General features: G+C 32.9%; 1 protein-coding gene across 1 annotated transcript; it reads right to left on the bottom strand.

Moving 5' to 3' along the window:
* Nucleotides 1-1,843: 1,843 nt before the first annotated feature.
* LOC140747740 (sodium/hydrogen exchanger 9B2) lies at nt 1,844-24,635 on the bottom strand. The gene is made up of 11 exons (XM_073080331.1): nt 24,297-24,635; nt 15,004-15,067; nt 14,594-14,721; nt 13,410-13,638; nt 11,721-11,890; nt 8,196-8,407; nt 6,330-6,501; nt 5,219-5,373; nt 4,662-4,820; nt 2,220-2,409; nt 1,844-1,956 (listed from the first exon to the last, which is right to left on the bottom strand). Exons 1-11 carry the CDS (start codon nt 24,304-24,306, stop codon nt 1,883-1,885), a joined length of 1,563 nt encoding a protein of 520 aa, XP_072936432.1. The 5' UTR covers nt 24,307-24,635; the 3' UTR covers nt 1,844-1,882.
* Between the last annotated feature and the right edge of the window lie 2,395 nt (nt 24,636-27,030).

The raw sequence follows: 27,030 nt of genomic DNA, 5'->3' as shown, positions 1-27,030 counted from the left end.
TTTTCGGAATAGATGGATTTCAAAAGATATGATACTTGCTTGATTTTATATTTTATGGTAACACGCTTATATTATTTTTTATTAGTAGCAGACGAGCATGGAGTTCACCTAAGTGACTACTGCCGCCCATGGACATCTATAATCAAACCCAGAGAGGATTAGATATTCTTACCTGAGATTGGCCACAGATGTGCCTTTAACCCTGAGGACTAAGCTGGAACGCTGGAAGTATGTCTCCATTACCACATCTTTTAAACCAGAACACAGCAGCGCTTAACTCTGCTTATGAGGCCAAAATAGGTGTGGCGGTGGTGCCGCCGGAGTTGAACCACATCACCTTCAAATCACCGGTACTTTCTATTATAGTTAATGAGACAGCAACCACTAAAGGGATTTTTATGATTTATTTAAAACGAGTTGTAGTGTCAAGTACCTAAGGATAATATTTCCATCATCTTCCACTACATTTCATCGGGATATAGGTCCTTGACTTACATTAAGACGGCCTATTAAAAGGCGATTTAATGAATGCTTATACATGTAATTCAAAGTTGGAAATGTAAATAAAGGCTAATTGCTTATAATACGATTATTAGTGAGATAATTCTATAGCTCACTGCAGCATCATCGCTATGCTTTTAAATTAAACGTTGCCGGTTTTGCTTAAAATGGGCTGATGGTGGATACGGGAGGAGCCCACGGGTTCTCGGGACTGAAACAGAGTTAAACATTTCCTCTTTTTGTAAGGGGTGACTCAAAGAAAGCTTTCGAAGTTGGAAGTGGAAAGAGTGGGAACTCAATCCGTCGATCTGGAGGTTCTGTGTAGGACGACGGCATGTGATGCCTCTCATCTCAGCACTCAGAGAACTTCGTTAACGTTGCTTCGGAGATCACAGAGTCCTCTATATAGTGTTGAATATGGCCGCAGAGGATTTTAGCGGCTAAAATCCCATATAAACCGGTGTCTCCCAAGGAACCGGGTCCGTTTTACAGGTCTCCCCCCGTCACTGTAAAACTAGATGGTTCTTTATGGCTCTAAGAGGTATCTGGGGTGTATGCCTCTATATGACTCTAAGTGGTGCCTAGATTGCGCTATATAACCACGGGAAGATCTGAATTGAATAAGAGAATCTCATGCTTGTTAGGGCTCGGGCTCGTTGGATCTTTGATTTCCAAGTTTAGGCAACTTGTAAGGCTTCTTAAATTAACACCATTGTTTTTTTTAAGTATAGGTACTCATCAGATTTGACACATAAACGTCGACTTACAAAATATACACCAAAACTCAGATAAAATTAAATATATTGTTTATTTGGTATAATTTTAAATACATTATAATACTGATACAAATGTAATACTTGCGTTTAAAATATTTAAGCAATTATGTATTTCATTACGTACATTATTTCTTAAAATAGTAATCTCCTTATAACTAGGAATAGAAAAATTAATAGTTCTTTGGTTACGGAAAGTACATGAGACAGTTGAAAGTTACAGTTGTATTTGTAAACGAATTTTTAAATTTCAAGAAAATTTAAAATATCTTGTATCTTGTCTTTTACAATTTTTTTTATCTATTCTTAAAAGCAGTAAACGAATGGATTAGTATAATCTTTCTCAAATATAATACTTTGAATAAAAGTCTCAAACCATTTAATAGATGGGTTGTTACTTCAAAGTATTAAGTTGAAGGTCTTACCACACCCTTTAGATAAGAACCCAGAAGTAGGTATAACTCTGTAGGTGTGGCTCTTTTGTGGTTAGCTTTTCAATGCTGAGAACGCCCTTAGTAAATTTCATTTTATTATTCTAAATTTCTAAAATGAATTGAACTTTAAATTTAGTCGTACTTAATGGACAGTAACTAAATATTAGTTATTACTTATAATCGTATATCTTCATCGATTGAGCGTTGAGATTCCACTGATTTCCTATGCATTGATTTCGGTTCAGCATCTGCAAATAATAAAAGATAAACATTATTACATTTTTTATAAACATCATTCAAAAGGAAATGGAAATGGAAAAATATTCGAATGTCATAAATTGAGATGATTATTTAATTCATCTTATATTGGACGAGTCACTTCTAGTTATATTACATTTGTAAGTTCAATATTTAAATTGTACATAGGTATTATTATGTACTTGTTCGTTTTATGTAACTAGCGAAATCTTGAACTAAAAATATGTATATTAATTTTCATTTATTTTCTTACATTTTTCGCAGTCCTTTTGATTAGTCTGCAGCAGCATTGGTCCCAAGCTGTTGGTAAGCAGGAACCCGATGGGCGTGGTGATCAAGATAGCTTGCACAATGAGTCGTAGGAACTGCTCTGCGTATATCATCTCATCCTCGCGGTTACCCAGGGCCATGAGTGTGTGTATTGCCATGGGAGCCAGTACAGCCTGAAATATAAAGATTAGTGAAGTCATTTTGGAGTTATTTTTTAAATTCTGATATTGAATCATGGGAACGGCGTAAATGATCTAAGGCACATGTAATAAATTCCGTGTTTTTATGTTTATACGTATAATCCAAACTCTGAAACTGCTTAACCAATCTCAATGAATTTTTCTTGGTGGACTGGTTCCAGTTGGAGGCAAAATTGAATAGTTTTGACCATACTAGATGACTATCGATACAATTTTATTGTGGCAGGTTTTCTAATATTTTCAACTCACATTTTCTAATATTTATTAGACATTTTTGCTTCTTCTTTTATATAAAAGTTAAAAGGTGAATATTTATAAACGTACAGTTAAAAATTAAGCATGTAGGAGATCTTAGGCATATAAAAAGCTGCAAGGGTAAGCGATATCAACAATATGGCGCAGTGAAGCGGCGCTCCTGCCCGTAACAGCGCAATAAAAGGTAATATTCAACGTACTACGTAACATTTTGCCACGCGATTTCCCACTTGCAAAGAAATAAGATCAGGATAATGTTTGGGTTAAGGAGGATGTTTAAAATAATATCGTTATTTTCTTACCGGATCAATGTAACAATAAGAGGATTTTTTAGGTATTGTTAAACTTTATTAATATTTCTTATTGGAATTATTTTTATAAGGCCGGTAGAAAACGAGGAAATCTGTTTTCCACTCCACATAGAGCAGGGCTCTCCATCTCTACTTAAGGGTGTTGGCTTTTTAAATAAAACCATAATAATAAAATAGACACATAATCATGTATTATTTTGTAATAAAATGTGTGAAAATATCTATTAATCTTAAGACCAAATTTACATTGAAATATGCCTGAAAACTTCGCGTAACATGCGTCACTGCTTCCTTAAATGTACGACATACGATTTACGAAGTGGAGTTGTCGCGGTCTTTTCCCTAGAATCGCCCTCGTGGTCGGCTATCTCTGTGGTATTTCAAATTGCTCAAATCCTAAGTTTAAGGCTAAATAGAGCCCCCCATCCACTTATTTATATTTCCGCGTGTAGATAATAAAAACGCGATTCCATTCTTTGAAAAGATTTAAGAATTTAAGACTAACCACTACGCTATCTTAACGACAAAATGTTACTCACTTGGGTAGTAAAGTAACATTTTTTATTGACGTGCGAAGGAGCACAGCGGCCTATTTTCTAAATAAATTAATTAAATTGAATTGGCTGGGGGCGCCCCGCCGGTTTTATCCTTTTTGTTGCCGTCGTACCCTTCCAGCACTCCGACTTTTTCTTTCACATTATCGGGGGAATAGTTATGTTGTTCAAATTTATAAAATTTTGAAGAAAGAGCATTTTAGGATGGTAAGTGAATGTAATTCGTTAAGTGAAGACGATTAATTTCATTTAAGTGCAAGGCGATTATAGTTAAACTTAAACGAGTATTATTTACTGTGTACATTTAACATTGTAGGCACAATCTGTTGGAAGTGGATCTACGTTAACCAATATCATATGACGATAAAATTTCTACTGTTAATGGTTTTGCTAAGTGATCATATCTCCGATAGCTTGACTTATACATATATCTTACAAATATATATTTTTAAGATTTAAAATTATATAAGCATTTTATAATTCGGTTAATTGCATCAAAGCCTTATGTAGAACTCTAATCCTAATTGGGGATGATTATAGATTTCCATAGGCGGCAGTGACCGCACATGCCAGGAGGGTATGTTTGTCTGCTATTTTAATTTAATGAAAATACTTATTATAAATTTGTTATATTCTTGTGATTTAAAATTTAACACGGAGTTGAGGTTAAGAGAGAAAATGGAAATTCATATTTCGCCGCTATAACGAATTAACCCATTGGGATTAAAACAGGAACTTACTTTATATTTTGAAGTTATGTTTTACATATAAGGTAAAATAAAAAACAATAAATAAAAGTGTATTACAATCACATTAACTTATTTTCTATATTTGAAGGTGGTGGAATCCTTTGTGGTTCGACTTCGGCGGCACTACCGCCACACCTATTGTCATCTAATAACAGCAGTGTTAGGCGCTGATATGTTCTGGTTTGAAGGGTTTAGAGAGGCGTTCCAGCTTAGTAGCGCAACTGTGGCCGACTTCAGGTAGGATTATCTAGTCCCATCTGGGGTTAATTACAGATGTCCATGGGCGGCAGTAGCCACTTACCATCAGGTGGACTGCATGCTCGTCTGCCACTCCTATATTATAAAAATATATTTACCTCAACGATAGATTTCGGTATCGCAGTGCAGCAAATGAAAATTCTCTCTTTTAGCTGGAGATCCCAGCACACCATCATTATGACGAATAACCTCACGGTGAGACATATCAACAATATTCCAAGACCTATTAACATAGTGTCTGATATTGAATGATGCATCTGAAAGAATAACAACGTTTATTACTAACTAGAGATTTTTTGTAATAAAATAAACTCTACTGCTTAAAAATATAGAAGCCACTCCAATGATTCTGCCTAATTCTTCGAAATTTGATACGTTGAATTCCGTCAAGCCATTTCGGCTGCACGTCCTACCAAAGAATGAGACATATCTATCATATGAGACATTTCATATATCTATACAAACATACATACTAAAATAATTCTGTTAATGTCTCTCTTCGATGATTTTAGGAAAATCGTTATATTATTTTAGCGAGAGACTATATATATAATTAAACATATAATTTATCTCATTATTAAATACAAAATTTTATTACCTCAAAATCAATTAACATTTAGCGTCAAATTTTAAAAACAGCAAAATATATACGAACCACAAAGAATGTTCCGGTATATGCAAACACGAGGGGTTCCAGGCTGGACCACAGGACGCGGTACACTTTAGAGGCGGGATTTTGGTTCAATTTCCAACCTTTACTCGCCCAGTGTTTCGCCGCCGTCGAGTTGCAAGCCAACACCGCCACACCGGCTGAAATCAACACACCCATACACTTAAATTGGTGGTAAAACTCAGCTAAAAATCCTTTAATATTTTGTAATATGTGAGTAAGAGGTAGCATGAAATAGTGGTGCCCTAGTGGTTACAAATTCGGTGTTTGAATCGACCGAGGTTCGAATCTCAGGTAAAAAATTCTAATTTATCCAATTAAGTGCCATTATAATTAATTATCACTTGCTTAAACGGCAAAGGAAACCATCGTGTGAAGACATATCTGAGAGTTCTTAAAAATAACATTATCAGGGATATGTAAACTCTACCAAGTCTATCTTATCTTTTTTTAAATTAAAAAGCGGTATTATGTTGTATCTTGATTGAAAGAGCTCCGATCTCTATTTTCGATGCTGTCGCATTATAGCATATCTTTCAGATCTATTGATTTAAATCTATGCATAGACCCTATAAAGAAGTAGCTCGCCTGCATGTAATATGTAGTAACCGTTAAGCTGAACGTTTATGCAGATGAAAGGAGTCGCAAAGAGACGTTGTATTTTTAAACATTGTTGTAGCTTTAATGCTGAGAATGTACAGCAGTCTGGTGTGAGGTTTTTTAAAGAACTATAACGTAGTAAAAATATTTTATGTTCGACAACGTAACAATATAAAAAATGAAGTAAAGGTGATATCCTCTTAATGACATAATTATAAGATAGAGTATTTTTTAGAAAACAATAAAAATCTTGATAGATAAAAACTACGTAAATTTCGACAGTATAACTCTGTTTTATAAAGCACCCAGTTGCCAGTGCTGTACTTATTACTTTTCTACCGTCTCTATATTTTTACGTTGCACGTAAAATCCTGTAATTCCGAACCAAAAAGCGAGCACATAACGATAATTCCGCAATGTTCTCACGGAACCGTAACAAGCTGTCTCATTTGTTCTTTTTAAGTGAACCGAGTGGTGAAATCATTAAAACTCGTACCGGTGCCGCCCCAGCCAACCATAGTCGTGAAGAAGTTGGCAAAAAGTCCGCCGACCAGGACGAACAAAATCCGCAGCTCCGTGACGTAGGTGTCCCGTGAGTTGGGTAGGTACTTCGCCAGACTGCCCCAGATGACGCCCAGAGCGGAACCCACGAATAATGTGAGCGCTGCCTGCAAATGATAAAGTTTTGTGGTAGGGTTATAGAAAAACTGACTTTAGACTTAGATGCTATAATTGTTTTACATAGTGTTATTGTATAAAGTAGTATTGTTTTAATAGATAATTCTGTTTGTATGAATAACTATAAAAAGTTTTATTTTTATCTCCTGGTATTATTGAGGGATGATTCTAAACATCAAGTGGATTCCGACGCTTACTTTAATTATATGCATAAAAATGCAGACTAAGATATTTATTACCTTTTATAAAACTAACATGTAAAATGTGCGTCTAATACATATGTAACATTTTAAAATTACAAGCGAAGTTTCGTATTTCCGTCCTTTGGACTCTAATGCGCTACAGGCTGAATGTTTTGCAACTATTTTGTAATTCTCCTCGTTTTAAGCTGTCGTCAGTTCCACGAAGCACTTTTGCAATTACAAATAGAGTGACACTGTTGGAACTCCGGATGTTCTTACGAGAATCCAGAGAAAAGCTACTTGTAAAGTGCTGAAGTGTTTTATTGCTTGCGAAACGAGAGAAGTCAATAGATGTTTTGGCGTTACAAGACACATTTTTAAGTGTAGTTTTTTGACTTGTTAGGTGGAATTTTGTTATAAACGTTTCAATAACTACCCGGTAATCTAGAGATTTCAAATTTTTAAATATATCCGGTTCCAATCACAATACCGAGTTATGTAATAATAATCACAAAAAATCTAAAGATTATTATATTCCCGAGGCTAAACAACATAAAATATTTAATAAAATCTACTTTAGTCTGATATAACAATGAGGTACTTATTTTTTTTTCTGGAATACATCAGTAATAATAATAAACTATATTTTAACAGGTCGTGCACATTTTCAAAGCAATTTCATTTATTATTCGTGTCCCGTATGTTTTCATTGAAGTTCTCGAACATATCGCTAGTTCAAACAAGTTGTTTATACCAGCAATACGATTTCGGCAGCCAATATTAGATTTCAGCAGCTCAACTGTTATCTCATGCTAAATGCCGTACCTTCAATATCACCTGGTATTATATTGCATACAATTGAGCAATTCCAATTGTAGTGTCAAAGTTGTCATGCTCTTCTCTTTCTGGTATAAAACTCATGAATTACCACGGTCAAGCGTGAGACGTGAAGACGGGAAGACGAGATTTTTGAAGAATTAAGAGGTACTCTGACTAATCCACTTTTTGTTGTGTTGATATTGTTTCCTTTTTACAACATTGAGGCAGTAATTGCTATCGATTTTATAGTATGTACCCTTCAAACTAGACCACTGCGCTTAACACTGCTGTTATTAGGCAAAAATGGTTGTGGCGTGTCACTGGGATCGAAAAGAGAGTACTACCCCTGCTATTATTAAGCAGAAATGAGTGTGGTGGTGGTGATCGAACCACAGCGGGTTCTACCACAACTTTTCATCTTCACTTTTAGGTTTTGATTTCTATATATTACGAGTTTTTGCCTGCGGCTTCACTCGCGTAACAGACTATTTTCATCCCCCTTGGGGGTAGAATTGATCAAAATCCTTTCTTAGTGGATGCCTACGTCATAACGTCTACATGCATGCCAAATTTCAGCCCGATCCGTCCAGTGGTTTGAGCTGTGCGTTGATAGATCACTATGTCAGTCAGTCACCTTTGAGTTATGTATATTTAGATGAAACAGAACACTTAGAGATACTTACTTTAATGTACCGGTAAAGGTCGGTAGTTTCGTAAAACATAAAGCTGTTGATGATGCCGTAGACGCCGACGCTCAGGGCAGTGTCCAGACCCCCTGCAGTGCATATTAGTTGCGGCCAGTTTTGTTTGCCATTGCTGTTTTTGCCGTGTTTGTTGACAGCAGGCATTATAACCGGACACGAGACGGATGAATATATGGAACCGAGTAGAAAACCTGTAAGAATAATTTATATATTAAAAATTGTTGAACAAATTAAGTTTAGATATGTGAGGTGATTGAAGCGTCCTTCAATGATATTATAACGTATCTATAGTTTTTATATCATCGTCGTCAGTAGAAATGTAAAATGGACTAAAGTAACAAACAATGTTTAATGGGGTCTGCAATGGTGCCGCCAAAGGAGAAAAGTAATCATTTTGTTGTTGTTGTTAAAATTGTCCTATATTACAACTACTATCCCTAATTTAGTTCTTCTAGGGGATGATTTTTCACAATGAATTACTGTAAAAAATTAGTGATTGAAAATTTTAGATTTATATTTATTGGAGTTTATTGGAGTTTACTCCTTAAGAAACGATTTGAGTTATAAGGCCCGGTACGGAAATTTTATGAGGAGTAAAATCAAGTGTAACACGAAAAGTTGAGGCGTTACGTAGAAAGAGACAAACATATATATCCACACTTTACGCGCAACACCAGTGAAGTCACTGAATAGAAATGTCATAATTTTATTTTTTGTACTAGTGACGTGAAGGAATGCGTTGTATCGGTAAAATAGGTTCACAGACTACATATTAAAAGTATTTTTAGTCACAAATAAAACATAGATAATTTAAAATAAGCCAAATACGAAGGTGCTAAACTCGGACATGTATACATGTCCGTGGACGGTTACGGTACATTTCGTTTCGGACATGTATACATGTCGCTGGGCGGCAACGTATAATGATTCATTACAATCCCTCCTTTTTATTACAATCATCATATCCTCTCAAAAAGGAAGTAACGTTTTTAACCAAAATATGAATCAAGAGTGCTTTTATTAATTTAAAATACAATAAGTTCAAATCCCATATGAAAGTAATTATTACAATAAAAATAATTAGCAATATATAAAACATTAAAACGTCATTAACTATTTTCTATTCGATATATATCATAATTATCGTTCGTAAGGAGTAAACTCCAATCGTGCGTCGTAGCTGACACACACACACTTTTTTTTCTTTTATTTATTTCTCGTATTCTATTGGGATTATTTCAAGGTACAGTTTTTACTGATACATCATATATTAAAGTTGATTTTGCAATTTTGTTTGTTATTTTGAAAATAGACTGAATCTAAAATCTATGCATTTGTGTATAAGCACCTAATGACCATAGAGTAACATTTTGATAACTGCCTAGATACATAACGCTATTTCTATTTTAAAATCAAGTTATACAAAAATTTAAAATGTAGGTCAAGACGTTATGTTGACCCGTAAACACACAACGTTAGTATAAAACTATTCACGTAGTTTGTAACGAGCTGTATTAAGTTTGTAATAAAAACCTCGCATTTTAAGTTGAAAACACTGCAGTGCTTTCATTTGTGTTGATAGAAACAGCTGAGGCGGCGACAGTTGATAAATGCTGGATGAAATCTATTTAAAGGCCTCATTTCTATGCAGTTACGTTTATTTTTAAACCTTATCTTCAATGCGACGTTGAAAAACTTTTGCTAGCAAATCATATTTAACTAGTTTATGTAAATGTACAATAAAAGTGGTAGAACGCTTCGTAGTTCGACTCTAAAGGCACCTCCGCCACATCTATTTCTACCTTATAAAACCAGTTAAGCGCTGATGTGTTCTGGTTTTAAGGGTGTGGTAAGGGAAAATTATACGGGGCTTTCCTACTTAATTCTCCGGGATAGCAATGCGTCTGTGGCCCAGGTAGGACTAATCCGATTGAAAGTTCATCATTTACGATTTCTTTAACATTTACAATAAATAAAAATATATTTAAAACGCTACTTTGTGTAACAGAAATACTTTACTGTTCCACAAACTCATATTACATGAACAATAATGTTGCACACTCGCTCCAAATTAAAATGATAAATAAAAAAGACGCCTGCATGGACGTGAAAAATACTGAAGATAAAAGCTATTTTTACTTTGAATACATACAGTAGTTTTAATATTTCAAGCGAAATCATTAAACCATTTTTGAGAAACTCATTACTCATATTGTATATGTATGTAAAAGAGGCGTGTTTAATAGTTAGGATTTATAACGTTGTTACATTCCATTTACGTTCTGGCTAATTAGGGTACTAGTTCAAAAGGAACATTCATTAATGTAGAAAATGTTGAAGGGAAATTTACGAATAGATCCTTTGAGCAAACCGGGTATGTAATTACTGGGTAGTAGATATGTGAAAGCGCCTCACAAAGACCGTATGCAGTATGCAGTTCTCCCGAATATCGCTTCGGCGCCTTTCGACGTTCTAGTAAAGCACGTCATGCGGCGAAAATGCATTCAAATCTTTTGCAATAGGAATTCCATAGCGGAATTTATTGAATTGGCTTTGTACCCCACATATATCGCGCCCCATTGTGTTGTGCATTCGTGACAAATTTTATTTTGTATGTATCCCGCCATAGAATCGCAGTTTCAGAGCGCTTTTGAGTTGGCATATTTATGTTATCGTTTTTTAAAACTTTTCAATCTCGCTACGGTCGCAAATGTAACGTCACGAGTTTATTTATGCTACACGCTCTTCTGACTCCAAACACAATGAAAGCTCATGAGATTTAACCCCTCTGTATGATGCTGCGATAATACATGCGCATTAACTCCGCAGTTGCTACTGAGAAATTGAAAAAAATCGGAATAGAATTAAGTTATTTTAGGTCATCAATTACTGGGTTAAAATATTATAAAATTCTTAAAAAAGCTTCCAGTAATTACGGGCATAAATGTAAAATCTTGTAGTGAAAACCTAAAATTTTGCGTTTTAGTATCCTTGTAGTAATAAAATCTTTAGAAATTAAGACACATAATAAAAATAATCTGGTATAACTGTAACTATATATAAATGTTATCTAACTAAATAGTGTTATTTAAGCGTAAATAAGTCAACTACACGAATAGAACACTTTTCAAAATAATAATAATTTAATCACTTGTGTACTACGGTTAATTTAATATTTATTTTTTTCTTCAATATTTCAGAGGTAAAAGTAATAGAGATGTGAAAAGTCATCTTAACCGTCCTAATTATTTCAGATGTTTTAAAAAAAGTCAAGTCCACTAGTGAGGCTTAGGATTTTATTTAAAGGTGTAAATATTCATATGACGCGAAGAATGTGAAAAATGATGTTATATTCGGGCAATGTAAGACAAACTCACCCACAGGGTTCCATGCTACTATGAAATATTTGACACTATATTTTCTAAAATAGTTTTGTATTGTTTGTCATGGCAGCAAGTAAAAACATTGATGCAGATTTTAATAAAAATATTTGGTCGTACATACCCCAAAGCCAAGGGAATCCGAGAAGCATGTGAGCGCAGATTGCCAGTGTTGTCACCTCCATACACCAAGGCAACGCCCCTAGAGTCACCACTCTTCGCCAGTTAGCCTTCATGTAGCTGATATCCCAGCCTAACGACCCTTTACCCAGGATTATCACTGGATAAATTCTCCTAAAAACAAATAGAAATAATGTAAAAAGCGTAATTCAGGTTTATGAATTTGTAAATCAATACACTTTACTCGTTCGTTTCGAGCTCTGTTTCTGTCGTGTTTGTTTTTTATTTTTGTACTTACTAGTTAATAAAATAAATAAGTAAACTGTTAATTAATTTCTAATAAGAGTCACAGACTTATCTACATTCATTATGTTTGCTAGACGTCAATCTTACTTTAAGTGGTACTTTTAACTTTGATATACAATAAATATACATTTTATGTGATTTTGAATAAGAAAGAAATGACAGATATCGTCTTTGTTCGAATAATAAAATAGTAGAATTTCCAGAAATTAATGATTTTTATACAAAAGTTTATCAGTTGCGACGCATTGTCACACCAAATTGTATTCAACAACCCCTAGACAACAACACCCCCACACGGTAACAACAACCCCTAGATATATGAATGTGAGTACATGTAAACAGAAAATTAGAACATGGTTTAAAGTATATAATTTGAAATATATAGTAGAGAAAACATTTTAATTGTAATAAAACACCGATTTTTTACTACAAATCTTGCTGCTATAAATAAGTATCAGGCGCCTGGCACTGCGGCTTTCAATACGAGTAGAGACCAAACGCTTGGAAAAATAAACCATTTCGACAGGTACTAGATACATGCAAAAAATGTTCGCGATATTGGACTCTTTTCAGATATACATTCCTATTTCTAGCAAATGAATGTTGTGCTTGATCTATGTTGACTGAACTTTAAACTTTAGTGACTACATATTTCATTTTGAAATTGTATAGCCCCGACCATTCAAGTAAATTATTGCATGTATATTAATTTAATATTGGACAGAAAATGGTGGCTTTTAAAGCAATAATAATGATTTGGAATCTAGGCTGCGAATTAGAATATACCCTGAAATAAGCGGGAATAAGCACCTGATTTTCGAAATTATGTTCCTACGTATTATAAATTAATAAATTATTGCGCTAACGATGAAGGTAAACATCATATATCATCAAAGTCACATGACTTGAAGTGGGAAAACAGATCATTATGAATCTTTAGAATGTTGAATACACTCCCGCAAAGGTTTCTAGTATAGTACGAGTAGATACGTCAGGTCTAAGATAGGTTGCATGCGTGTATACACCGTTTTAAGTGAATTTTGAAGGTGGTAGAGTTCAAAGAATTCTTTGTGGTTCGACTCCGGCGGCACCACCGCCACACCTATTTTCAAAGCAGTGTTAAGCACTGATGTGTTCTTCTTTGAATGGTGTAGTAAGGGAGACCTACTTTTCAGAGGCGTTCCAGTATAGTCCTTTGGAGTAGCGGCGCATCTGTAGCCGACCTCAGGAATTTTGTCCTGTCTGGGGTTGATTACAAATGTTCATTGGCGGCAGTAGTCACTTACCAGTATGTGGTTTTCATGCTCGTCTGCTATTCTTGTATTATAAAAAAAGACAAAAAATCAGTTTTGAATCAGTTCACTAGAATATGATACAAATTAGTTACCTCAAAAATGCGTCGATGTGAGTGTGGTGACGCATATCTAAGAAGCCGAAGTGACGAGCTAATATACCCGTCAGTAATGCTGCAAGGAGCGGTGGCAATGTGGTCAGTGACTCTAGTATTTGACCCGAACCCCATGCTATCACGGCAACTGCGGCAATTCGGAACCACTGGCCATCCCATCGCCAACCTTCTCCAAATGCGCACCACAGTATACCCCATGATAGTAAACCTAGAAAAAGATTTTATATGAGTTAGACTATACTCAGTACATTTAACCATAACAATACTAATTTCAAATAATTTTGTTACAATGGGAACAACATTTGTTGTTCCGTGGAATTAATTACAATTAATATCCATGGGCGGCATGGACCACTTCGTGCCGAATACAAAGTTGCTAATATAGAATAGGCGTTTTACCAGCAAGGCGCATATAAATTATTGAAGGCATTTTTTTTAAACGTTGAAAGTTTGTATCAGACGATATGTACTTATTTAAAATTACTACTTAGATTGGGGTACTTGTATACAGGAACACTGCTTAGAAAACTACGTTCTTCGATCTAAAAATAAGTAGGAGTAGGATCCAGAATAAATTGTGGCTTACAGATGTGTCTTAAGAAATAACTAAGTATGAATAAAATTGTACAACTGCAGCAAGTAGTACACAAATAAAAATAGCTATTTTATATTTCAGAAGAAGAAAAAGTAAGAATTTAAATTACGAATATGTTACTTATCTTTTAAAACGCGTTTGAATGGAAATCCTGTTAAAATCGGATCAGTCGTTCTCGAGATAAGATCGGACTTATATATATTATTATATTATAAGCTTAAGCATTGATTTTAACATACAAGTATAAATTTAATTTAAGAAGTCCCTAGAAACGTTTTTATTTTTATAATGCCACGTTAAAAATACCACATTTCGACTATTCTTTGTTTAAATTCTAAATATCTTTCTTTATTTGATTACAATACACTGCAAAAATTCGCTATTGTGTACCTAAAATAAAAACACAAATATACAGAGAGTGTAAAGTAGGCATAGACAATAGACTTGTCGTTAAGTGAATAAGATTTATGAATGGACATTCGTCTTCTACTTTTAAAATTAGCGAATTAAACTCCAACAAAAACCGCAAACTTTTTGTTAAAAATAAAAAGTAGTGCTTCTTACTTACCTAAAGTGACTAAAGTGAAATAATGAATAAACGTAGGCGCCGATTCATCTTGCCACGATTTTTTCTTAACACTATCATTTCCTTTTGTAACTTTATCGATATTAGCGTCGACAGACGTAGAATACGGTCTGAAAGGTATCACAAAAAAATGTTGTTTATTTTGAATTATGTTTTATAAAAACTGAATTATTTTAGTTATTTTTATAAAAATTAATTACTCTTGTAACATATTTGGCATAATGTCGCAGCGGTTTCCGCAACTAGCGATCCAATCTAGTAAACTGTCGTCTTCGTTCATGAGAGTTTGATTTATTATAAAAAAGCAATCTAGAGCAATTAGCCGCGTTATAAAGATATGGAGAACACGGCAATTCTAAATTTAGCTTATAAATAATGATATACTTACTCACGTTTTCACTTCCTTTTGATGTATTATGTAGACACCAGTATTAAGCGCCGACACAGTATCAATATCTGGAAACAGTCATAAAGTATAAGCTATAAAATTCATTAGGATTATTAAGATCTTATGTTATCTACGAGTATTGTGCTTTATCATTGTTTTATAACGTTATTTACTTAATATGTACCGTATTATAATATTCTTGTGGTTCAATCATTATCGTTCATGACAAGTACGATTTAAAATCTGTATGAAAATTCTATTCAAAAGCTTTCGAACAGTCTCGAAGAGGTCTTCCCTTGAATTCGAAAGAGGCGACAAGGGACCAAATCCAGAGGGGGGCAGGAGCATCTTGTCAGGTTATCCATTTATTTACGCGTAGACACAATCAATCAAGGCCTGGTAAACGGTTAACAGGATTTGAAATTAATAGACAAAGAAATAGTGTACGCGTTAATACTTCAAATAAATAAGAACCATTAAAACCTATGTCATGATATTTATTGAACATTATTGAAATATATTCAAAATCAATATATTATTTTTATTCATTAAGAAGAATAACTTCTGGAATTATTTTTGGAACGTCCGGACAAGAAAATCACCATAATAATATATGCATTAAGAAATTAAATTATGCGCATGAATTAATTAAAGTAGAGCTGGATCAGTTTCATAATTATTTTGAGTAAACCTTACAAGACGCTTTCTATACAGTGTTTGCTAATAAGTTTTAGTGACATTTGAAATAATCAGGAGGCACGGGAGTGCCTCCGCCAAGTCGAGCTATGATTTGTCATTTTATAAAATTAAAGAAAAGTTACACATAACAGAACGCACTGACATAAAATAATATTAATGATTTTCATATACCTATTAGAAGTAAAACAATAGTATTTCGTGTATATCAATGAGGTAAAATGAGTAATACAAAATCTATAAAGAAAAATGAAGGAGTGTATGAGAGGGTGTTTCAAGTACTCGTATATTTTAACAATTTATACAAATCTTGCGAAATACGCATTGTTTATTACATAAAAAATACCTGACATAGTGTAAATGCACAGGAGTTTTATGGGATTTGATTTGTAAGTATTATTTACTTTAACTTTAGATAAACTACTTAAATGGTCTTTGTTTTTACTTAAGGCTGTTTGTTTGGTTCTGACTTTCGATCAAATACTATCTAGTGTAGAATATAGGATGTTTATTAGATAAACGGTCATGGTAGTTATTCATGCATATGCTTACATGAATGCAAGTGCTCGTATTAAGTGAATAATAGCGTCAAGTAAGTACAAAGGTGTGCGAATTTTGGGCTCTTATTCCTGTTAATTGTATTATATTTCTGATCTCATGGCGTCCTTTACATAAATTAATTATCATTTGATTTACCTCACGTACTTAAGATTGTTGTTATGTGGCAGAATTGGGTGTGGCGTTGGTTGCTGCTTTTCTAGAATTGTACAATTTATACACAGTACTTTTTGATTGGTATTGAACGCCTTGTATTAAAAGTTTACGTCCTTTACCAGGATAGAATGTATGGTACTTTAGTTTATTAATATTATCTAAATTTCTGTAATTAACAAGCAATAAAGATAATTGCTCTTAGTTTAATTCAATAGGAATAACTGAACACTAGAAACAGTTTTCAAGTGAACGTTCTGTGGCGTAGCACGTGTTTAAGTAGGTACGGATTTTAACCACGTTATTGTGGGTTTTAGCGTATATTGTGTTTAGAATGTTTTATTGAAAATCTATTTTAGATATTTTAGATATTCGTGCATCATTGTGGTATGGGACTCTTCAAAATAGTTACAAAAATAGCTCTCCTTCGAAATCGACGACGATAATACCAATGTATTACGATTACTAAAGAAATTAAAGAATTAAGAAATCGCTATAGCGATTCCTCTGGTATTCGAAAAGCCGAGTTAAAAATGTCCATGGGCAACGGTGACTACTTTTAGGCAGCCCGTCTGCCTCTCCTTTAAAAAAAATCATCAAAATGGGTTACATATAGTGACTTTGCGACCTACTTGCTGTGGCGTGACATTTGTAAATTTGACAGTTTTTGTGACGAAGCTTATTACCCCCTTGCCACGCCGTGTCACATTCTGTGACGTTCCTCTCTCCCCTTAAACGGGTGATGTACGAGTATATCAAGGAAGACTATACACTCGTTCACCTATACTTTACCTGCTATGACGAATATTACTAAAAGAAAACACTTTCTTCAATAAAAATCTTTTCTAGAAAAAGTGTGATAAACATTACGATTTGGAAGATAAATAAAGTAATGGAAAGATAACGTGGCGTTCATGAGTTAGAGTTAGCATTCAACTTCAATTAGAGTTAGTCTTTACAAAAAATAATAATAAATAACAATGTTATTACATCAAAGGACTAAACTTAGTCGTTAAATAAAATATAACTAGTTTGTTAAATTATGAAATATTGGAAATATGTAGATTAATCTTTGTAAATGATACAGGTTGATATGTTTTTAGATATGTTTACGTTTGCGTTTCTCGGATTTTATTAAAATTCAATACAAATCTACAACCTTTATTCTAAAACGAACTTGCCCTTTTTACATATATTTTGGACGTATAACCTTCGCTGAATTGATATGCTACTAATTATAGTTGTATAATTACACGAGAAGATTAGTTTACTCAGAAATTAATTAAGATAGAAAATTGCTTGTGACACGCACATTTGTGAATCGCAAGACATACTTAGAAGTAATCGCTGATTGCCAATCACCTTAAACCAGCTTGGTAACTGAAGAATGAGTAGTAAAAATAATTCGCTAAGTACGAGTCGGACTCGCAAATGGAGGCTTCCGTACCACCAAATGTATATTACTTTTTACTTATTTTTATTTATTTTATTATTTTCAACAATACTTAGTTATATGACACGACAATAGATGGCGTTATGATGAATGATACGAAAACAATGTGTACTAAAATTGAAATAACTATATTAAAATATGTTTTATCGTTCTTATTTATATTTATTACAATACCAATTGTCGTAGGTAACGGATTGTAAAAATTTCAACTGTCTTCCTAGTACGGTTTAACAGTTAGATAGAACAAGTAATTAATTTAAAAAATCAAAAACCCGACTGCACCAAAAAGGCTGAAGTAGAATTTCCAAAAGCAGTGGAATAGGCATTTAATTATTTTTATCCAGAAAGCCAAATACAACGTTTTATAGTAGGTGTCTGCTTCAAAAACAAAAGATGTTCAAACAATATTATCCTATTTTATCTTAATTTACGCTATGAATGAAATGTAAAATTCCAACACGCTTAAGTTCAGCGGTTTCCCTTTGCGTTGATCTCTGGCACAGCAACTCACTCATTTAGTCAGACAGTCATCTCGATGTGTATATACGATTGTATATGTACTAGCTGACCCAGCAAACGTTGTGTTGCCATATAAATAAAAAAATGTTAAGGGTGAACAACCCTTATCACTTAGGGGTAAAAAAAATAGATAGTGGCCGATTCTCAGATCTACTGAATATGTATATAAAATTTGGTGAAAATCGGTGAAGCCGTTTCGGATGAGTGCGGTAACTAACACGAGAATTTTATATATAAGATATATTATATAATGTATGTGTAAACTCCTCTTAAATTCCTTTATTTTGACACCCTACTCGATAGGTTTGGTTAACGTTTTTTTTAAAACGTGTTACTATTTCGCGAAAAAATCCACCATTTACGGTCTATAAAATATATAACTTCAGTAAATCAAACTTTTGGTCATTATTTTACCTCGTTAGAGGTAGAATTTCATTATTTTTATCCAACAAGCCTGATACAACATTTCATAGTGTTTGCTTCAAAATTGACGATTGTTCAAATGAACTTTTAACCCTTATTTTACCCTTTACGGGGTTGATTTTTCGGAGGGAGATAAATAAGTGCGTCCTTGTTCCTATCCAGAAAGCCAAATATAAAATTTTATAATAGTTGCTTCAAAATTAAAGGATTTCAAAAAAACTGTTTTCCCCCATTTTACCCTCTTTAGGGTAAATTTTCCAAAAGGCCTTTCTTAGTACTTATTCACGCTATATAGAGAACCTATGTGCAAAATTTCAGAACTGTAAGGTCCTTGGTTTAGGCTTTACGTTGATTTCTGAAAAATGAAAAAGTCATTTAGTTAGTCAGTCAGTCAGTCACCTTGCTGTTTTATATATAAAAAAATGTGTTTTTGTAATCTCCGTTTAATTTCCTTTCATTTGATACCTTGCTCGATAGGTTCGGTTAACGTTTTTTTTTAAATTTGTTAGTATTTCGCGCCAAAAATCCGCCATTTTGACTTTTTTTTACTAACATCTATCTAAGGACACTCGGGTCATGGAGACAAATATAATGACACCTTAAATGTTGAAATTCATCCAGCCGTTTGTTAGATCGGATCAAATAAAGAAAGACAAACATACAAGATACGCGCGAAAAACATAACCCTTCCTTGGCAGTCGGGTAAAAATGCCCAAAAATACAGGTTTGTTGCAAGGAGCCCTCCTTTAATATTAAACTTTATTTTATTTTTAGTATTTGTTATTATAGCGGCCACCGTTATGCATCCTCTGTATAAATTTTATGTGTCTATCTATTACGGTTCCGGAGATACACGGCTATCCCTGTGGCAGACGGACAGACGGACAGGCAGCGAAGTCTTAGTAATAGGGTTCCGTTTTTACCCATTGGGTATGAAACCCTAAAAACAGAAAAACTCATTGAAAACTATTCTTTTAAGAATATGTAACAATTTCCTTACGGAAATGTATGTTTTGAATCGACTATATTCATTTTGCTTATACTTTTATGTAAAGACAGTAAACTGTACAGTGAGGTTAGTAAAAGGAATGTAACTTTTTACTCCGAAAGGTTTCCGTCGAAATCTGCTGCGTTCTTTAGGAGTAAGCTTAATTGTAAATGACTTGCAGATTGCCAATTTTTTCACCGAGGTTCATACTTTACATTTTATTTCAATGAATGTCGAGGGTAATGTTTTTTGAACACATGTTTGTAAGTACGTTGGCAAGCTCTACAGCTCAAACTGCTTGACGGATTTTATTTTAAAATATATGATGATGTTTGGTATTGTTGGATTTATTTAAATTGTGATAGTAACCGTAGGTTATATTGTTAAGTAGTTGGGGTTTGTTTTTTTAATAATAATTGCTAGTTTCATATTTAGTTGAAGTTCTTCTCCTAAAATTATACTTATTTTTAAAAGGTTCGGATATGATTTGTCGAATATGTTAAATTGATTTGATGTAATCACTTAAATATGTAATACTAATTTAAATTTAATAGCAATATTCTAACCTTCTACAAATGTTTAAATATTTGCATTTGCTGGATTACCGTAATGTTTGCCCACATTAATTATCAGGTGTCATGACGTTCTTTGATAAAAAAGTTATTTGCACTCATTCATTCATAGTCAATTTGACGCATCACATGATTTTCAAAGTATGACACTCAAGAGAATATTGAATACTTTTTGACTATTTATTTATTTATTTATTTATTTTATAATATAGGAGTAGCAGACGAGCATGCAGTCCACCTTATGGTAAGTGGCTACTGCCGCCCATGGACATCTGTAATCAATCCCAGATAGGATTAGATATACCTACATGAAGTCGGCCACAGATGCGCCGCTACCCCTGAGGACCTAGCTGGAACGCCTCGTAAAAGTATGTCTCCCTTGCCACATCCTTCAAAACGGAGCAGCGTCTAACACTGCTGTTATTAGGCAGAAATTGGTGTGGCGATGGTGGCGCTGGAGAAGAACCACAAAGGGTTCTACCACCTTCACACTATTATTAATCTAAAAATTATAAAATCATAAATTTTCCATCTGAAGAAATAAAAGTGCAATGATGATAAACAGGTACATTCCCTTAATCGTAGATAACCTTGTAACCTCGCGTAAGTCACACAATGCCCTATCGGAATATCGACTTTTGTTTTAGTCCAAACTCTTACGGTTTTCGGGTTATTTGCAATTGCAATTTGTAAAATTGCACAAAATGTAAACCTTTTCTTACTCTTTGAGTTGTGATTATAGGAAATTGAGAGATTTTCCAGTTTATTTTTTGAATAAAAATTCATAATTTAATTAACTATTGTTTCTGATAAATATTTCACGCTGATTTTTATAACGCGATAGAGTTTTGGAATTTTATGTATAACTATTTCTCTTGGACACTGTATAATAGTATTTGCTCTTAAATCCTGATATAATGAAAACAGTCGCAAGCAACAACCAGTGTTAATTATAAAACGATTTCTATTTAGTTAATTTAGGAAGTAAATAAAGTTATTTACATTGCGTTACACTGTGCGTAGATTGCGTGTCGAAAACAAGTAATACAATCTCTGGTAGCTATTTCCTGCTGTAAATAATTCCAGTGGCGCTTGCTTTATTTACTTTGATTACTATTGATGATGTTTCTGGTAGTGCACACGAGACAAAAAATATTATAAATATTATACGCTCTATGAGATAAGGTCAAGGCAATATTAGGTATTGTTTAAAACAAAAGTTTATTCATCTATGTACACTGTTAGAAAATTATAGCGTGTCGATGTTTTCTTTTTCAGAAAATCCATTAAAGTAGTTTTACTTCCCATATAAACAAGGATATATAGGTAATCCAAGTCTAATACTGCAAAAGGCTAAACATTAACGGAGGCGGTAAATTCTAACTGTAAACGAACCAAATTTTCTTTATGTTCTTTATACTATGTTTTTAATTAAATATTAGCTTAATTTTGCAATGAAATATAATCATAAATTTCAAATAATTCTATTAACTTATTTCTGGATTCGAATAATCGACATAATATACCTATGTGATTTCTGTTCATAATTTAAACGAAAAAAAATCGAACAATGTCCTAGGTAATATGTTAATTTAACAATTGTAATGTTAAGATGTAAGTAAAATAATTGTGTAAAATTGTAAGGTATAAGAGAATAATAGGATGATACAAATCGTGTTACATTAATTTCAATTGGTAGGTATAGTTAATCCCAAAGTATAATTTTCACAAAAACTGATTTTGTTCGTACTATCGTCGTTTTATATTTCTAGAAAATATTATTTGAGGTCGGAATTCCCATAAATTCCTTTATAAATTGCATAAAGCACTACGGGCCAGGAAAAAAACGGGAATTGTTAAAGAACACTTAGAAATAGGCCGCTTATTACACATTACATATACTTGAATTTTACAAATATACAAATTGACGTTCATCATCATCATCATCATCAACCCATTACTGTCCCACTGCTGGGCACGGGTCTCCTCTCAGAATGAGAAGGATTAGGCCATAGTCCACCTCGCTGGCCAAGTGCGTAGGCTTCACATACCTTTGAGCTTTTTTTTTATAAATCTCTCAGGTATGCAGGTTTCCTCACGATGTATTCCTTCACCGTTTAGCAAGTGATAATTAATTTCTAATACGCACATAACTTCGAAAAATTAGAGGTGCATGCCTGGGATGTGAATCTCGGACCCCTCGATCGAGGGGCCGAGTTTCTTAACCACTAGGCTATCACTGCTTTGACGTTCATCCATTGTTAAATAGGTTGCAAATTCGTCGAGTCAATTACACAAATAAAGTGATAAAATAAATAATAAAAGAATATTATTTATACAAGAAGTTAGTCACCCGTGCGAAGTTCTGTTAACGTTATTCGTAGTTATGCGAACACATGTCATATTAATTACATACTGTAAAATAGACCAATTAAAATGTTGCTTTAATTCGCTCTTAACCAGCTATGACGTGATATGGCGTCGTTTTAAAATTAATCAACCTCAGTTGTCCAATAATAGAGAGGCTATTTTTAGATGCAATAATGATTGACCATGATGTATCTAAAAATATATTTTTTATTACTCTGTCATTATCTATTTCTGCTCTAAACAAAAGTGTTAAGCACTGTGTTCTGGTGTGTGTGGTAAGGGAGATACTGGACGAGGCGTTCCAACTTAGTCCTCAGATAGTACTCTCGTCCTATGTAAGGTTGTTTAGAAATGATCATTGACATTTATTATCGGATGGACTGCATATCCCTTTGTTATATAATATAAAAAGAAATTTATGCACCTATCTTCTTATTTTTAAGGAAGGCAGATTGCAGAAGTAGAACACTTTGTGTTCCTATTTCGGAGGTACCACCGCGATATCTTTTACTGCCTGATAACAGTAATGTTCAACGCTGCTGTGTTCCAGTGTTGTAAGACATGCTTATCCGAGGTGGACTTATTTGGTCTTCAGGGTGTAAGAACGATTATGTGGCCGACCTTACGGAGGACCAGTACCTTTTAGATGTACATAGGCCGCAATAGCCACTTACCATAACGTGGTGTGTACGTTTGATATTTGATACTTCCATATTATAAAAAAATATATCATAAATTAATAAGTATCAATTATATTTCATACAGTAGCAGATAAACATTTATTTTTAATCAGTTAAGCTCTTAGAATCAAACTCTTTTACTTTTTAGGCTACACAAACATTGCATTAGTTAAAATCAGACTGAGGCCAGTGTCAGCTGATGTCCCTGTCATGTCAACTTAAAATATTACTAATTTAATTGATAAAGTAAGCAAAGGGTAGGGCATACATTGAAATGTTACTTTAAAATTAAATGTAGTTTTTCTAGACCGATCAATAAGATTTTTCATAGTCGTAGTAAGAATATAACAGTGCGTGTTGTTACTGCATTAATTTTCCTTTCGTAATTGTATTTGTATTTTTTTTTTCAAATTACTAAATTTATTCAAAAATGTTTCTCAAAGATAATATTTATTAATTTATTACAGACAGTTATAACTTTGTCAATCTGCCAATTTTATTGTTCAAACTATTTATTAAATTAATTATTGTAGGCATTTCTTTTCTTTTTTTATTCTGTTTGTCTATCTGTACACTAATCATTTAATACATCTCAAATAATTCAAAAATAGTAGTATCCAAAATTCTTGTTCATTAAACACCTAATTCTAAGAGATATATTAAAAATAAATTTAAAATTAAATATAATTGGAATAAATTTGGGAAAATATATTGAAAACAAATACACTTATATTATTAGTAATGACTTAGTAGCTATATTAAATTAACATGTATTTTAATATGGATTATTAATTTCATAAAAAAAAATACTAAAGAAATAATTTAAATACTATTTTTTCAAATACAAGAAAATTAAAAATTACTTTGAATTTATTAATTACTTACTTTGATTCATTATTGCAGAGGCTCCTTAACGTTTTGTTTCTTGATTATTCCACAAATAACACTCAACTTTAACTTTTCCGAAACGGTATTTTAAAAAGAAGTGTAAAAGTTTTTTTAAAATTAAAACGAAATCAAAAGAAAAATGTTACAAAGTTATTTACGGCGGATGTTAAAATTCTTGCGAGCATCGTCGACTGTGCTACCGGTTACAGTAACGCTATGAGCCGAATCAATAAATACATTTGTAATTGTCATTTGCCACCGAGGCTTTTAACCGTTTTTAAGAAAGATTAGCCTAAACTCTAGACGAGACGTTTTTAGTACGAACGTCCCTGAAAGGCTGCATTCATTCACATTTAGTAAACTCGACCTTGTCGGGTTCAATTTGTTGTTTGCTTTAATTGCCAGAATAAAAATGGTTATGAATTATTATTTAATGTTTCATATTTTTTAAGTTTAGGAATGTTGAAGTTGTTAATTTGTGTACAATGTAACATAACATCGATATATTTATTTAAATACATAAATTACAAGTATCATTGTTTTTTTTTTCTAATTTTGTCTTATCTAAGCTTACAAATGTTAATAATATAACGGGAACCCTCTAGATATTATCAGACTAAAATACAGTATATTCGTAAATTCCTGTATTTTTATTTTTGTATATTTAGTTTTTTCAGGAGTGACGTGCAAATACACACTGACAAAATTAAAACAAAACATGTTATTGGTGTTGTACATAATCCTATCAATGAGATTTTTAAAATTGACGGTTACTTCAAAAACAATAAGGTACCTTTATATTTGCGACGTTATAAGAACTAAATTAATAGTAAATATATTATTTGCATTTAAATTACTAAGTAAAAAGCTTGTTGAGAAAACTGCTAGCGTATAGGTAAAGTACGATTGGGAAATAGGGTTCTGTGGGTCTAATAATAGAGTACGTTAAGATTATCTTTAATGTTCTCGTATCCAAGTAGCAGAATAGTACCTTTTGTGTCTCGTCTGTGTGGTTATATATTTTTTCATACTCTATGTTTGCGGAAAATTTGGTAAACAACGATTGGAAGGAAACGGTTTTCGACTGCATAATACAGATTTGATACTTGGCCTCTGCTTGTTTCGCATTTTGTAGCTTTACCTGGTTAGTGGAGGTCGTAGTTACGTTTCCATATTTGGTTATCATTTTTTGATTTCAAAAAGCCATTTCATATTCGATGTTGTTAATTTTATTGTGGATTTTAACCGCAACCTATGAATATTTACTACAACTTAAAATAGTAGTTGAGTAGTTTTACTTTTTCTTTAAATATAATAGAATATTTACCTTAACAAGCTTCTTTACCCCAATAAGTAAAATTGTAAGTATTGCTATTATAACGCAGAAATGTTGTTGGCGTGTGTTCAGCCACAGGCCTGTGGTTCAGCTCATTATTATTATCCAGAGTAGATTTTTTAACATAAATGTCTTAGGCATCCTACAGTTTCTAGACTAAAATTATTCTTAATACTTTTCTTAATTAATTTCAACCTCTTCTAGGTTACATAGTCCCTACCATCGCTACTTCAAGAGTTGTCAGTGGTATATTCGTTACGCGCTACTAACCTAATAGGTGCAATAATACTTAATTATGTTTATTTTAATACTTATTTGATAAGTATTATTAGTAATCCTTTGGTATCATCAAGGGTCCTGCGCACCATAATCGACTTCTCTTTCTCAACTCACAGATTCATACTCAGATTCTCTGTATAGTCTATGCCATGGGCTTAATAAGGAAAAATACACAAATACTTTTTGTTTTTTTTGTCTGTTTATGTACGAGTATATTACTCATTTGAGACGTCTGGAATAATTCGACTTTAAAATTGTATTATCTAAAATTCCTATTTAAGAAACGCATAATTTTAACAAATATATTAAAATACGGGGTACGCGAAGAAAATCTCTATTATTAAACAAATTACAATAAATGTATTGAAAAAAATACACTTATATTTTTAGTAAATATTTAGTAACTGTATTCAATTAAATTTTAGGAACATGTCTTTTAATATGGATTATTAATTTCAATTCAAAATGTACTAAAGAAATAATATATATATTTATTTTTCAAAAAGGTACTAGAAAACTAAAAATCACTTTTAATTTTTGTGTGTGAACACTTTATATTATATAAATTATTAACACCTGTCGCATTGGGGATCTAAGTCTGCATATAGGTGTCGTGCCCACTATAAATCGTCATCGTGATAGTCGCCTAATCTAAAGTCCATGCTAATCTTTATTGTGATATTTAACATACGATGGAAAATTATGTATTTATAGTTTGGTTGTAATATTAATAATTTTAGTGATGCCTATATTAAATCATCTATTGTTTACTAGTTGTTTGAGGAAAAAAAATCACTTTATGTTTTTACACCTTCAATTTTTTATACATTCATAGTTATTGCTTCTTCAAACATAAATTATCCGATATCACTATATGGAGTATCGATATCACTATCTGATTATAATTTTTCTCAAAATGATGTTTAAAAAAGTTTGATCAAAATCATGTATCCTTCTGAGATTCTGCCAATCTGCACTTGGTGTACATAAGGTGGTTACATATGAGGCGAGTATTTTAATTGGAAGTCGTAACGAATCTGTGATCTGCTTCAGGTGGAATCCATTCTATATGGAGTCTACAACAAATGTCTACGGGCGGCAGTTACCACTCATCGG

The sequence above is a fragment of the Epargyreus clarus genome, unplaced genomic scaffold (genome assembly GCF_041222505.1).
Source record: "Epargyreus clarus isolate Ecla_fem2 unplaced genomic scaffold, WU_Ecla_fem_2.2 ptg000015l, whole genome shotgun sequence".
In the NCBI taxonomy this organism is placed as follows: Eukaryota; Metazoa; Arthropoda; class Insecta; order Lepidoptera; family Hesperiidae; genus Epargyreus; species Epargyreus clarus.
The sequence above is the reverse complement of the archived record's forward strand: the minus strand, read 5'-3'. Positions and strand labels throughout refer to the sequence as shown.